The sequence below is a fragment of the Leptodactylus fuscus genome, chromosome 2 (genome assembly GCF_031893055.1).
Source record: "Leptodactylus fuscus isolate aLepFus1 chromosome 2, aLepFus1.hap2, whole genome shotgun sequence".
Taxonomy (NCBI): Eukaryota; Metazoa; Chordata; class Amphibia; order Anura; family Leptodactylidae; genus Leptodactylus; species Leptodactylus fuscus.
The window spans coordinates 90709853-90725610 of NC_134266.1; the positions used below are offsets into that span (position 1 = coordinate 90709853).

The 15758-nt window shown below is 43.2% G+C and overlaps 1 protein-coding gene across 1 annotated transcript in view; it reads right to left on the reverse strand.

Annotated features, from left to right (window-relative positions):
* SLC45A3 (solute carrier family 45 member 3) overlaps nt 1–15758 on the reverse strand; it is a 48422-nt gene that overhangs the window by 2559 nt on the left and 30105 nt on the right. The window contains exons 2-4 of the mRNA XM_075264161.1: nt 10401–10816; nt 8781–9599; nt 8424–8689 (exon numbers count right to left, since the gene is read on the reverse strand). Of these exons, the coding sequence (XP_075120262.1) occupies nt 8424–8689; nt 8781–9599; nt 10401–10569 (1254 nt within the window). The 5' untranslated portion in view covers nt 10570–10816. The remainder of the gene's footprint in view (nt 1–8423; nt 8690–8780; nt 9600–10400; nt 10817–15758) is intronic.

Sequence of the window (15758 nt, forward strand, 5' to 3'; positions counted from 1 at the left end):
AAAGATAGAAATAAAGAAGCCAAATCAAAAACTACCTTATGGTTTTATGGCCGATCCATTGATGCTAAACGATAAGCTGCATTGTCAGGCCGGATATGTGTATAAATCCATGAATGGATATGCAGTTCCGCCTCCTGGGTCACGTGGTACAAAAGAACCAATCAGCTGCTGTTAAATCAGTTGACATACTGATATAGCGAACGGAGTAAAACCTTCTGACATAGCGGAGTGATGTTATAATAATAAGTTAATATCTCTATCTATATGGGAATTACAAGGGAAGAAAAAGGATGGGTAGATTACATTGGATGCACATCTCGTAATGTAAAAACAAGAATTATCGAACACATTAGAGATGGTAATAAAGTTGACAATACAAACATGTCTGGAGTTTCTAGACATTTCGCCATATACCATGGCGGCAGTATTCAGACACTGCGTTTTTCTGGAATAGAGAAAGTTAATACATCCACAAGGGGCGGTGACTCTAAGGCTCTATTGTTTAAGAGGGAAGCTTGGTTTATTCACAAGTTTAACAGCAGGGCCCCACAAGGATTAAACATTAGAACTGATCTTTCATATATTTATTAATATACACACTAAGTGTTCTCCTTTTTCTTCCCTTGTAATTCCCATATAGATAGAGATATTAACTTATTATTATAACATCACTCCGCTATGTCAGAAGGTTTTACTCCGTTCGCTATATCAGTATGTCAACTGATTTAACAGCAGCTGATTGGTTCTTTTGTACCACGTGACCCGGGAGGCGGAACTGCATATCCATTCATGGATTTATACACATATCCGGCCTGACAATGCAGCTTATCGTTTAGCATCAATGGATCGGCCATAAAACCATAAGGTAGTTTTTGATTTGGCTTCTTTATTTCTATCTTTATCTATATGGGAGTTATTTCCTCCGTTCTAGTTACTGAAAAGTCTCCTCCTAATCGGAATTATATTCAATTGTTCACATGTTGAATAGTATTTATCCGCATCTTCTTTTGGTTCGTATTTACCCTTTAAATCTTTCAAATCTTTTACATATTTAAAGATTCAAGGTATAAATCTTTGTTAAACTCCATGAATGTTATGGTTCCTTTAAGATATAAATCGAGTATTTACTAAACTCCATGTATGTTTTTGAACAGCACAACTTTTTTATAGACAGAAACTAACAACGAAATTGCAGCTGTGACTAATGTGATCAATTAGGTAAACCCAATGAGTTGGGTACTGGTCAGTAGACTATATAAAGAAGTCCAGTCTGAATATGTTGCATGCTATGATTAAGGGGGTCTTCTTACCCCCGAAACGCGTAAGCGATTTTTACAGCACCATGTGTATCTTTTCTATCTTTTTCTGATGTCTTCTATGTGGATCTGTTTTTAATGGACTAAATAAAGAAGTAATTTTGTAGTTCCGGAGCGTGGCAGGCCATTTCTTCTTACATTTTCTCCATTGTGGACGTCCTCGTTGGTCCAGAGGCTGGTCTAGCACCCCGCAACACTACAACTTAGTGGTAAGAAGCAATCAATTTTTCTATCACTGTAAAATGCTGCAGTTTTTGACGTGTTGCTTACATTATGCGAGGCACAGGCTTAAAGTGGACAAACCCTTTAGGATTCAGTTTTTATAAAGCATAAAAGTACGTAGATTATGAGCCTTCTCTCCTTCAGCTTCTTTAAAAATTAGGTTTACTACACCTTAATGTTACTAAACTATGAAGGTTGATGTGCAGTTTATAAGCATTTTTATTGTGATTCATGATAACACATACAGATCTAGCAATTTCACGGCCACAAAATAGCGCCGTGTATACGATCCCGGCTCCCATTGAAATCAATGGGAGCGTATATGGCTCGCAAAAGCTCACGCGGCGTATACGTGCCACATGATGCGGCACTTTACTCCGTGTGAACTCACCCTTACATTCTCCACCTATAAATAATTGTACATCAACAAACTCTTAAAGCGGTTGTCCAGGATATTTTTTTTAGATTAGGCCGCATGTCTCCCACGAAGAAACAAAACAAAATAAGGTAAATGAAGCGCTCATTTTGTTTCGCACTTGTTTTATTTAGTTGTTTCTAAGTAAAGTGTTAAGGTATCAGCACGCCCATGAAGGGGTTATGGTTCGATATATATGGGGAATCCACTACCCTGGTTCTTTGTGAGTTAAAATTTTCCCCATCCATGCAATGTTTCTGGTTTTCATGTCTCCCACGAAGTCCAGTTCTGCTGCTCTGGTGTTTTCTTGTGGCAGAAGACCCCGCCACACTATGACGTCCCTTACCTTAGCCACTGTTGGTCCTGAGGCACTGCTGAACTCAATCCATGGCCTCAAAAAAAGGACATGGGACGTTACAGGTAGTGACGTTCTGTGTCCTTTGCTGAGGCCGCTGATTGGCCTCAATGATTACGTGTGGCAGACACTTCCACTGGAACAGAAAGCAGGACCGGACTGTGCTGGGAGACACGGGGACAGGTGAGTATTTTTTTTTTTCTTTTTCTCCATTCCCGGCCAAACATAAAAAAAAAAAAAAGCTTTATCCTGCACGACCCTTTTAATTTCAAGAGCAAGGCAGAACCCTTCTGCTCAGAACATTGTGTGTCATCATGCAATACTCTGTTGTGTGATGTATGTCAGGGATATTGTCCCCTTAATGCAGTGTGAGAACAGGAGTCCCACTTCAAATCCCCATTTAAAATTTAAAGGACTGATAGAGATAACTTTTTGCATCTGACCTAACTTATCTTGTATCCCAATGAAGTAGCAAAATGTTTCTTACTAGTTTTCTGTACTATTGTTTAAAGGGACTCTACCAATAGAAAGGTTATTCTTCTCCTACCTTTCCTTTTCTGATTCACGCCACCATTCCTGAGAATTTTCTTTTTCATCCTTATGCAAATGAGTCTTCACAAAACACAGGGGGCACATGTCTCTTCGGCCATTTTCCTGTGGCCTCTTGCACAAGTGTCCGTTTGGCCACAGGAAAATGGCCAAAAGGACATGCGCAGTCAGATGTGCCGGCTGATGACGCGGTGGAGAGGCGTCGGCAAAAGAAGACAGAGACGTCGCTGGAGCATCTTCGGTGAGCACAGTGGACGCCCCTTGTGCTTTCTGAATTTAATTTGCATAAGAAATAAAAAAGAAAATTCTCAGGAACGGCGACGTGGATCAGAAAAAGAAAGGTAGGAGAAGAATATGCTTTCAAAAGGCTATTCCAACGTGGTCTTTGTAGAAAAAGGAATTCTAATGATAGAATCCTTTTACGGGGATATATAGCAAACTTTTTTTGCAATATATGTCATTATCCTAATTTACTGCCTTTTACTTAACAAACATGCTCTAAAGTTCTCCTTAGCAATGATCTAAGTCCGTGGTCTCCAACCTTTTTTGCAGCAAGGACCAATTTCATTCAAAAATGTTTCCATGGCCTAGCAGGGGAGTTAGTGCTGATTGGAGGTGGAGTTTGAAAAGGGTTGGAGGTGGAGGTTGGGCTGCACTGCCAACACACAGGTAATAGTGCCCCCCATCATAGATAATAGCTCCTCCACATTAGTAATGCGATCACCACTTTTTTTGGTTGTTCACAACTTTCCTCTTTTTGATCTTGTCTTCCCCCGACTAAATTTACTAACTCTTCTCTGCTACGCTCTCATTATAACCTTCTGTCTCTCAGTTTACATGCTATTAACACCCAGGACCTCTCAGACACTCTACAGTCCTTACGTTCCCTTATTTCTTCACTCTCCTGTGCGAATCTGGTCACCAGTCACTATAATGAAACACTTAAAAGTGCACTGGATGAGGTGTCTCCCTCCTCCACTCAAAAATGTTGACACACCACAGATGAGTTTTCTTCAGGTGAGCTGAACATCTGTGGAGAAAATACACCTTCAGACTTTGTCCACTTCGAGTTTATGCTCAAAACCTATAGCTCTGCCCTTCACCTCGCCAAACTAGCCTATTTCTCCGCTCTCATCTCTTCTCTCTTCTTTAACCTTAGAGAACTCTTTGAAACATTTTACTCCTTACTCACTTCTAGGGTGCAGGCACCAGTCACAGACCTCAATGCTGAAGACCTGACCACTCATATCCATGGCAAAATTGATAAGATCTGTCAGGAAATAATTGCCCAATGCCCAGACAGTATTGAACCCCTCATCTACCACACCTTGTCCTGTTCATTCTCATCTTTTGAACCAATTACAGAAGAGGACGTCTCCCAGCTCCTCTCTTCTTCTTGCCCTACAACCTGCAGTAGTGACCCTTTCCCATTACACCTTCTCCAGTCTCTGTCACCTACAGAAAGTACTTACTTTACTAAAATATGGAACCTCTCTCTCTCTTCTGGAATATTTTCCTCCTTTTTCAAACACGCTGTCATAACTCTTCTACTGCTATCTTTCCGCTAACTCTCTTCTTGACTCCTTTAAATCTGACTTCCGCACTTAGCCTAACGGCTAAATCTAATGGTGATTTCTCTCTTCTTATTCTTCTGGATGTGTCAGCAGCATTTGACACTGTTGACCACCTACTCCTTCTCACTATGATCCGTTCTGTCGGCCTCATGGACTCCACACTCTTTTTGTTCTCCTTTAATCAATCAGTGTCCTTTCAGTGTATCCTTTGAGGACTCTGTTTCTTCCCCTTGCCATTGGGTTTCCTCAAGGCTAGGCCCCCTGCTCCTCTCTTTACACAGCCCCTATTGGACACCATCAGCAGATTTGGCTTTCAATATCATCTTTATGCTGATGACACCCACTATATACCTCATCACCTGACATCACCCCTGCACTAATACAGAACACCAGCGACTGTCTTTCTGCTGTCTCAAATATCATGTCTTTTCTTTATTTGAAACTCAATCTCTCAAAGACTGAACTAGTACTGTTTCCACTATCTAACAGACCTAACCCTGATATCTACATTTCAATCTCTGGCCTTAACATTAGAGATGAGCGAACAGTGTTCTATCGAACACATGTTCGATCGGATATCAGGGTGTTCGCCATGTTCGAATCGAATCGAACACCACGTGGTAAAGTGCGCCAAAATTCGATTCCCCTCCCACCTTCCCTGGCGCCTTTTTTGCACCAATAACAGCGCAGGGGAGGTGGGACAGGAACTACGACACCGGGGGCATTGAAAAAAATTGGAAAAAGTCATTGGCTGCCGAAATCAGGTGACCTCCATTTTAGACGAATAGTGGATTTCAAATCCGGGTCATATGAGAATGTGAACTTTGTGACTATGAGACAGGGATAGCTGTACAGGCAGGGATAGCTAGGGATAACCTTTATTTAGGGGGGAATGTTATTAAAAATAACTTTTTGGGGCTCTATCGGGTGTGTAATTGTGATTTTTGTGAGATAAACTTTTTCCCATAGGGATGCATTGGCCAGCGCTGATTGGCCGAATTCCGTACTCTGGCCAATCAGTGCTGGCCAATGCATTCTATTAGCTTGATGAAGCAGAGTGTGCACAAGGGTTCAAGCGCACCCTCGGCTCTGATGTAGCAGAGCCGAGGCTGCACAAGGGTTCAAGCGCACCCTCGGCTCTGATGTAGGAGAGCCGAGGGTGCACTTGAACCCTTGTGCACCCTCAGCTCTGCTACATCAGAGCCGAGGGTGCGCTTGAACCCTTGTGCACACTCTGCTTCATCAAGCTAATAGAATGCATTGGCCAGCGCTGATTGGCCAATGTATTCTATTAGCCTGATGAAGTAGAGCTGAATGTGTGTGCTAAGCACACACATTCAGCTCTACTTCATCGGGCTAATAGAATGCATTGGCCAGCGCTGATTGGCCAGAGTACGGAACTCGACCAATCAGCGCTGGCTCTGCTGGAGGAGGCGGAGTCTAAGATCGCTCCACACCAGTCTCCATTCAGGTCCGACCTTAGACTCCGCCTCCTCCGGCAGAGCCAGCGCTGATTGGCCGAAGGCTGGCCAATGCATTCCTATGCGAATGCAGACTTAGCAGTGCTGAGTCAGTTTTGCTCAACTACACATCTGATGCACACTCGGCACTGCTACATCAGATGTAGCAATCTGATGTAGCAGAGCCGAGGGTGCACTAGAACCCCTGTGCAAACTCAGTTCACGCTAATAGAATGCATTGGCCAGCGCTGATTGGCCAATGCATTCTATTAGCCCGATGAAGTAGAGCTGAATGTGTGTGCTAAGCACACACATTCAGCACTGCTTCATCACGCCAATACAATGCATTAGCCAGTGCTGATTGGCCAGAGTACGGAATTCGGCCAATCAGCGCTGGCTCTGCTGGAGGAGGCGGAGTCTAAGGTCGGACCTGAATGGAGACTGGTGTGGAGCGATCTTAGACTCCGCCTCCTCCAGCAGAGCCAGCGCTGATTGGTCGAGTTCCGTACTCTGGCCAATCAGCGCTGGCCAATGCATTCTATTAGCCCGATGAAGTAGAGCTGAATGTGTGTGCTTAGCACACACATTCAGCTCTACTTCATCAGGGTAATAGAATACATTGGCCAATCAGCGCTGGCCAATGCATTCTATTAGCTTGATGAAGCAGAGTGTGCACAAGGGTTCAAGCGCACCCTCGGCTCTGATGTAGCAGAGCTGAGGGTGCACAAGGGTTCAAGTGCACCCTCGGCTCTCCTACATCAGAGCCGAGGGTGCGCTTGAACCCTTGTGCAGCCTCAGCTCTGCTACATCAGAGCCGAGGGTGCGCTTGAACCCTTGTGCACACTCTGCTTCATCAAGCTAATAGAATGCATTGGCCAGCGCTGATTGGCCAGAGTACGGAATTCGGCCAATCAGCGCTGGCTCTGCTGGAGGAGGCGGAGTCTAAGATCGCTCCACACCAGTCTCCATTCAGGTCCGACCTTAGACTCCGCCTCCTCCAGCAGAGCCAGCGCTGATTGGCCGAATTCCGTACTCTGGCCAATCAGCACTGGCTAATGCATTGTATTGGCGTGATGAAGCAGTGCTGAATGTGTGTGCTTAGCACACACATTCAGCTCTACTTCATCGGGCTAATAGAATGCATTGGCCAATCAGCGCTGGCCAATGCATTCTATTAGCGTGAACTGAGTTTGTACAGGGGTTCTAGTGCACCCTCGGCTCTGCTACATCAGATTGCTACATCTGATGTAGCAGTGCCGAGTGTGCATCAGATGTGTAGTTGAGCAAAACTGACTCAGCACTGCTAAGTCTGCATTCGCATAGGAATGCATTGGCCAGCCTTCGGCCAATCAGCGCTGGCTCTGCCGGAGGAGGCGGAGTCTAAGGTCGGACCTGAATGGAGACTGGTGTGGAGCTATCTTAGACTCCGCCTCCTCCAGCAGAGCCAGCGCTGATTGGTCGAGTTCCGTACTCTGGCCAATCAGCACTGGCCAATGCATTTCTATGGGGAAAAGTTAGCTTGCGAAAATCGCAAACTGACAGGGATTTCCATGAAATAAAGTGACTTTTATGCCCCCAGACATGCTTCCCCTGCTGTCCCAGTGTCATTCCAGGGTGTTGGTATCATTTCCTGGGGTGTCATAGTGGACTTGGTGACCCTCCAGACACGAATTTGGGTTTCCCCCTTAACGAGTTTATGTTCCCCATAGACTATAATGGGGTTCGAAACCCATTCGAACACTCGAACAGTGAGCGGCTGTTCGAATCGAATTTCGAACCTCGAACATTTTAGTGTTCGCTCATCTCTACTTAACATAACTCCTAGACAGTATGCCCATTTCCTCGTGGTTATGTTTGACCCAGAATTTTCCTTCACCCCTACATCCAAACACTTATACACTCATGTCAGGTCCACCTCAAAAACATGTCTAGAATCCGCAGATACATTAAAGACCCTTATTGTCTCTGATTCATTCTCGCCCTGACTACTGTAACTCCTTACTAATCGGTCTTCCCCTCACTAAACTCTCCCCTCTACAATCTATTCTGAATGCAGCGGCCAGGCTCATCTATCAGTCTAGACGCTACAGCGATGCCTCTGGTCTGTGCCAGTCACTGCATTAGCTGCCTATTCAATCCTAACACTAGGGGAGATTTACAGGCAGAATCCGTTCCATACACACCATGTATTTCCTCTATGTATAGATGTAGCAGTTGTCAAAGTTAAGCATTGCTAGGGAGAACTTTACAGTACTTTACAGAGTTTTCTACAAAAAGTCAGTAAAATAGTTTAATAAAGTATATTACAAGAATATTCACTAAACAACCCTACACAATAGTAAAAAAAATTGTTACACCTTAATATAAACAAGGTATTGTACCTTGCTATATATTTTTTGTCTCTTTTGAAAAAAAATGGCAAAAGTTTACAGAGAACATGAATACAGTATTTTAAGTGTTTTGCATTGTTGTATTACAAATTTTTCATCTAAATTATAAAAGATTAGTGACTTTGCCAATGCGATAACCTACCTGCCGGTTATGATGATAAAGTGAGGTAAGAGTGTATGGCAGAATCTGCAGTACAGAAAATGTAATTCCTGTCATAGCAGCCGATGCTGTTACCAATATAATATTATGGGATAAGCATGTGATTATTGCAGCAATAGGAAGGCAGGAAACCGCAACCAGGTAGACAAAGCGCGTTCCAAATGTCTTAACCAGGTAATCCATGGAGGAGGAAACCACTATTGATGTCACAGACTGAAGGAAGAGGCCCAAGCTTCCCATCCGGACTCCTAAAGAAAATGTAAAAGAAAAGGTTAGAATGGAAAACATAACATCCTACTAGCTATTAAAGTATCATCATGTATATACACTGTGACTGACCTTCATCATATCGTAATCTAGCTTCAGTACCTGGTTCCGCTATTGGCACACCCTGATAAAGTCCTTCCCCAACAAAGTCAGTGTAAAAAAGAATAAAGGTCATAAGGCCCATCCATGAGCATAGCTGGGCCACAAACAAGCGCCACAGAGCAAAAGGGACTCTGCAACAAAATGTCCTGAATCGTGATACCAAGCCGCACAAACTTCGGAGTGCCAAGGCCATTCGCCAAACCCTGTGTGGTAAAGCCCAAAGATGACATATCCTTATGCAATTCCATCCCTTGCCTGGTGAGTCTAAACATATATCCGACTGTACAGCATTAATCCAGACCTCTTCTGAAACAAAGAATGTAGCAAAGATGCATCCAGAAAATATAATAAGTAGGAGTGTGAAAAGGCATTTTTCTTGACCACCCAACAGTTGTGCAAGCCAGCTGTCACTCCAGTCCACTGAAGGAAGTAAGTAGCCAATGCATGCTCCTATTCCAACAGTTAAGGCATACACTGAGAAAGCCTTTCTGCAGGCCTCTCCTTCTGGGAACAGATCAGAGAGCAGCGCTTCTACAGGAGTGAAACAAACCTGTCCACAGGAGTCTAGCAGCCCAATACCCAATATAAGGAAGAAAACTTCCAATCCAGCATGATGATGACCGGCTAAACTGGCCAAATATTTGGCATAAGGAATGATAATGAGGCTCAGCATTACTCCAAAACATAAAAGCCAGATGAAGGGTCTTCGACGGCCAAATCTGCTACTCCAACGGTCACTTGCAGAGCCTATTAGGTGGACAACGAAAAGGCCAAGGATAGGGCCAATACCTAGAAATAAAGGAATAATCTTAAATTAACAAAAAAGGGTCTAATATACATGTTACAAACATAAAATATACATGTTACAAACATAAAAACTACAAATAATAATAGTTATATAAGAAAGTGATGTATTTAAGTGAATATTCCTCACGCTTAATGAGGACCTTTCACCAGACATCAGTATTAGATCAGCAAGGGTCTCATCCCCACAGATCAGCTGTTCAGGGACAGAACAGTTCTAGGTTCTGTTAACATGCTGGTAGCTGTGCTGCTCATTCATTGTACTATGTGACGTGACGTGTTTTGGTATTGTAGCACTGTCCATCGACTTCACTGGGAGCAATGCTGTCCCTGAAATGTGTTCTATGGAGTGAAGAATTACACTGCTCCACAAGGCAGTCTAATGTGATGAGTCTGGGTTTGGTGAATACCAGGAGATAGTTACCCATCCATCTGCATTGTGCCAAGAGTAAAATTTGCTGAAGGGGGGACATTTTGCACAATTGTATGCTTGCAACTTTGCAGCAACAATTTGGGAAAGGCCCTTTTCTGTTCCAGTATGACTGTGTAAGTGTGCCTAGGTTTAATCGCCAGGGACACAGGACAGCGGCTATATGGCTGCTCCACTGTGGCTGGTTCTGCACTCCCCCATGGCCTGCCTTATCCTCCTGAGCTGATAAGATACTTTTAAAAGTGGAAAGTTTAGCCATGTCTCCACTGCTATACTGATAACTGTTAATACAAGTCAGGGATATGAAATGCCAATGTAATAATTATTTAAAATCACCAGTTTGCATATTTACCTACCTAGTACCATAGTCATGAATTTTTCTTCCACTCCGGCCTCTAGAAGCAAAGGTGGAACAAAGGTGACCCCTGCTGCTAGACAAACTTCAAGGCCACATGTCAGAGAATTAACTAGTAGGAGCTGTCCCCTAGGACTGTGAATGTATTCGTGGATCCCCGACTTCTGCATTGTAAAACTGTAATTTATGCACCTTGATTATTCTATGACCTGTTGAGAATCATGTGGTGCAATCTAGGACTGCCACTCTGTAAGGGCTGGCAGTAACCCATTGTTCCTGAAAGAGTCTTGGTAATACGTGGCAGCTCTAACTGGGAAGCTTCTGCATGCTATGAAGATGAAAGGTGATGAACTGAGGCAGTGGAGTTGTGACTGCACTTTCCATGAAGTTAAATCCACCATGTCAATATCATATCACCTGTAAACAAAAAAGGGAGAAGTTAGCAAATAATATACACTTATGTATATGTGGCTATAATAGACCATTCAATTCCATATATTATACTTAGAGATAGTGTATAAGGCCGAGATGCCAAAATTAAAAAAAAACTATTCCCAATTAAGAGATCAGTCAAGTGAAAACACAGAAAAAAGTGAAGCTTACACTATGTAAAGGATGTCATCACCGAATGTTTCCTTGTTATGAAAAGGAGTCTGTCAGCAGTAAATTGGTAAATAACCCTAATCGCAGTACCTTGTACACAGGATTCTACAGTTTCCAAATATGTTTTTATTATTATTATTATTATTATTATATTATTATATTTTATTATTGTCATGTAAATCAGTGTTTTATGTATATGCAAATGAAGGGAAACATGTTTTGCCCAGAAATTTAAAACTAAGACTAAAGCCCAGACAAGATCAAACCCTAAAGTACTTTTCCCTTATTTGCATATGAATAAGACTGTGATTTAAATGAAAATGTCTATAAAGCTGAAAAGGCACCGATTTACTGCTGACAGACTCCCTTTATAAGGATATCCTATTAATATTATAAATGTGAAAGTTTGTGGGTTTGTGAGTTTGTGTGTTGTTTGGATGTTCGGATGTTTGTTCCTCAATCACGCAAAACCCGCTCGACCGATTTGGCTGAAAGTTTCCACAAACATAGTTAATACACCCGATTGCGCAATAGGCTACTTTTCGTCACAATAGCGCACAAACGTTTGTGCCAAGACCCCCACAAAACCCAAATTCACACCACCATCTCTGCAATCTCACACACTTTGGACCATAGCAAGCCACAAAATTCATATTGCCCTCTACAGCCTCGCCCCTAACCCCACACAATCTCATACACATATACTTTACCACTTTGCCCCTCACCTTAACGATACTCCAGGAGGCGCTCTATAACGCTCCGGAGCAGCCATGTTTGCCAACCCCCACTGCTCTGACAATCCGCGACACCGCCCACCCATGTCAATACCCCTAGGCGGTCTAATAAATGCAAAAAAAAAAGTTTAAAACAAAAATATATATATATAAAAACAAATAAAAAGGATTAAAAATTCAAATCACCCCCCTTTCCCTAGAACACAAATAAAAGTAGTTAAAAACTGTGAAACACATACATGTTAGGTATCCCCGCGTCCGAAATCGCCCGCTCTACAAAGCTATACAAATATTTTTCCTGTTCGGTAAACGTCATAGCGGGAAAAATGGTCAAAAGTGCCAAACCGCCGTTTTTTCACTGTTTTGATTCTGATGAAAATTTGAATAAAAAGTGATCAAAGCAATAACATTTCCCGAAAATGGTAGAACTACAAAGTACACCCGTTCCTGCAAAAAAAGACACCCTATGCATCCCCGTACACTTACGTATAAAAAAGTTACGGCTGTCGGAATATGGCGACTTTTCAAAAAAAAATTTTTTAACATAGTTTTGGATTTTTTTAAGGGGTCAAAATGTAAATAAAACCATATAAATTTGGTATCCCCGGAATCTTAACGAAACACAGAATACAGGGGACATGTAATTTTGGTTGCACAGTGAACGCCGTAAAACCAAAGCCCGTAAGAAAGTCGCAGAAATGCATTTTTTCTTCAAATACACCCCATTCTGAATTTTTTCCCTGCTTCCCAGTACATTATATAGAATAAATAATGGTGGCATCATAAAGAAAAATTTGTCCCAAAAAAATTAAGACCTCATATGACTGTGGGAGCGGAGAAATAAAAAAGGTATGGGGTTTAGAAGGAGGGGAGTCAAAAACGAAAAACCAAATAAAAAAATGCCATTGGCAGGAAAGGGTTAACTTCAAATACTTCTGTCCCAAAGTCACTATGTAAAGTTTCTCACAACACCGTATATATAGCAGCTCAAATACAAATTAACTTCAACACAAAAGTCTCACGTATTCTCTGAATTACAGCAAGTTACATTTCATATCCCATACCTTCTACACACTACTAAAACCTTACCCATGCCTGTATATACCCACTTCTACAATCACCGCAGACGAAGTCGCGGGTACCAGCTAGTGTCAAATAAAAATCAGTTATTAATAACGTGGAAAATGCCGATTGCTGACAAAAGTTATTTACAATGTATTCTTATAGGACAGCAAACTAAAAGATTAAGGTAAAGCGAACGTGACATAAACAGCTTTCTCTGTGAACACAGTCTAATTTAGTTCTACAAAATGAAGGCAATTTCATACATCAGATTGCCAAGAAACTACATATAGGTGCTTGAAATAGGAGAGAGAAACAGATCTTACAAGAATAGAAAAAGAGGAGAAAGTTCAATTGCACCACTGCACAAGAGCAATGGGCCCCAACCTACTATACGCTACTCCTGGGTACACCCTGCAGTCCCTAGTAATTAAAAACCACTGTCTTACTCTCTCTTGTTACCCCCCCCCCCCCCCAGCCTTGGGAACCCCTGCCTCTTCCTCTTGTTTTCCCTTTGGCATCTGTGTGTCACCCGATGTCTCTTTTTCCCTTCCTCCCCTCCTTCCTTTTTTTCTTCCCCTGTTCTTCTCCTCCCTTACCCGTTTCTGGGCTTGTACGTCCCTCAGCATGCATGCTGCTGTGATGTTTATATTATCGCTTGTTTCTTGTTCTATGTGTTCTCTTACGAAAATTCAATAACAATTGATTACACCTAAAAACCACTGCCTTCCCCTCCCTCTGTCCAGTATGTGGGGGCCATTATATAACAGTTAGGAGCACCGAGGGTCCTTTCTACTAAGTGTGGAGACAATTATAATACATGTGGGGGCACTAAGGAGCTCATTATACTACATCTGGGGGCACTGAAAAGGTCATGCTACTGGATATGGGGGTCATTATACTACATGGTAGGGGCACTGAAGGTGCTAATATGCTAGATCAGGCATGTCAAACATGCGGCCCTTTACAGGCATATCTGCGGCCCGCACAAAAGTTTCAAACTTTGTCTCTTTAAGAGACAAAGTTTGAGACTTTTGTGCGGGCCGCAGAGGTGCAATACTTTCGCGGCTATTCGCTACTTACACGCTGCTGGTGTAGACGTGATGTGACGTGATGACGTCACATCGCGTCTCAGGCCGAAGCTGTGCGGGTTGAGCCGCGCGGCTTCCGCCCCCGGCAGCACCCTCCTATGTCGGCTCATTCATTTGAGGGGAAAGCAGGCGGGTTTTGACCAGAGTCTCTCTCGGTGTCAAAACCCGCACGGGCAGTTCACGTGTGAACTAGCCCGAGAGAGAGAGAGAGAGTGCGGCGGGGGAGCGAGGACTCGGAGTCGTCAGAGAAGGTAAGTTTAATGTGTGTATGCATAGAGGTGGAACGTGAAACAGGGCAGATGAAGGAGGGGACAGACATGACACTGGGGGCAGAGATGGAGAGGACGGCACTGGGGGCAGAGATGGGGGGACATGACACTGGGGGCAGAGATGGAGGACATGAATCTGGGGGCAAAGATGGAGGGGTCACATGAATCTGGGGGCAGAGATGGAGGGGACATTAATCTGGGGGCAGAGATGGAGGGGACATGAATCTGGGGGCAAAGATGGAGGGGTCACATGAATCTGGGGGCAGAGATGGAGGGGGGACATGAATCTGGGGGCAGAGATGGAGGGACATGAATCTGGGGGCAGAGATGGCGGACATGAATCTGGGGGCAGAGATGGAGGGGACATGAATCTGGGGGCAGAGATGGGGGGGACATGAATCTGGGGGCAAAGATGTGGAGACATGAATCTGGGGGCAGAGATGGGGGGCATGAATCTGGGGGCAGAGATGGGGGGGACATGAATCTGGGGGCAGAGATGGGGGGACATGATTCTGGGGGCAGAGATGTGGAGACATGAATCTGGGGGCAGAGATGGGGGGGCATGAATCTGGGGGCAGAGATAGGGGGAAATGAATCTGGGGGGCAGAGATGGAGGGGACATGAATCTGGGGGCAGATGAAGGGTGTATATGTAAATAGATAATTTTCTTTTATGAAACTAACAAAATCTTCTCAGAGAACAAGGCTGACTGAAAGATTGAAAAAAATGATAACAAATAAATGTTTAGTTTTTATTTGCTGTATTTTTGTTAAATATATATGTTGCTGTTACATATTACTACTTCATATCTTGTTTTCATGACTGCTGTTAAAATACGTGTGTGACATTAGCTGCTGTGTGCAGCCCTCGCAACAACTTCTTGTTACTCATGTGGCCCTCGGGGTACCCTGAGTTTGACATGCCTGTGCTAGATTATATCACATGTGGGAGCACTGAGAGGGCCATTCTGATTGTTATGGCTATTATACTACACGTAGGGGCACTAAGAGGCCATTATAGAACATGTGGGGGCACCATTATACTGCATGTGGGGACACTGAGGGGTCATTATATAACTGTTGATGGAAGCTCTGAACAAAGTCTTATTTTGTTATCTACTTTGGAACTACATGGTTGGGATATTTTCTCACTAGTCACTTTGCCTGAAAAGGTGGAGAAACACTGTGACAACATCACAGAATCCTAAACTATCTGTCTGCAGGGTCAAGTTGATATGCTGGCTTCTGGTGACAAATTCCCTTTAAAACTCTTTAGTCTAAATTTGCACTAGCTAAGAATTAGACAGGTTTAATAAATCTGTCCCTATGGTTTCTCTAAAACATACATACGGTATATTAAAGCTTTCTATTATGGCTCAAGGTGAAGCAAATCAGGGGCAATATCTCAGGTGATAATATATCAGCTAGGTGCAACACTGCACCAAATTTATAGCAGTTTACCGTGTGGAAATGGTCTGTATTTTAAGCAGCCAGTCCCATTATTGCAAGATATTCCTGCTAATTCTTGAGGTGCACATCTATCTCTGCCAAAGTATGATAATATTACATGAGGAAATAACCAAAATACAGAAATTTCAAAC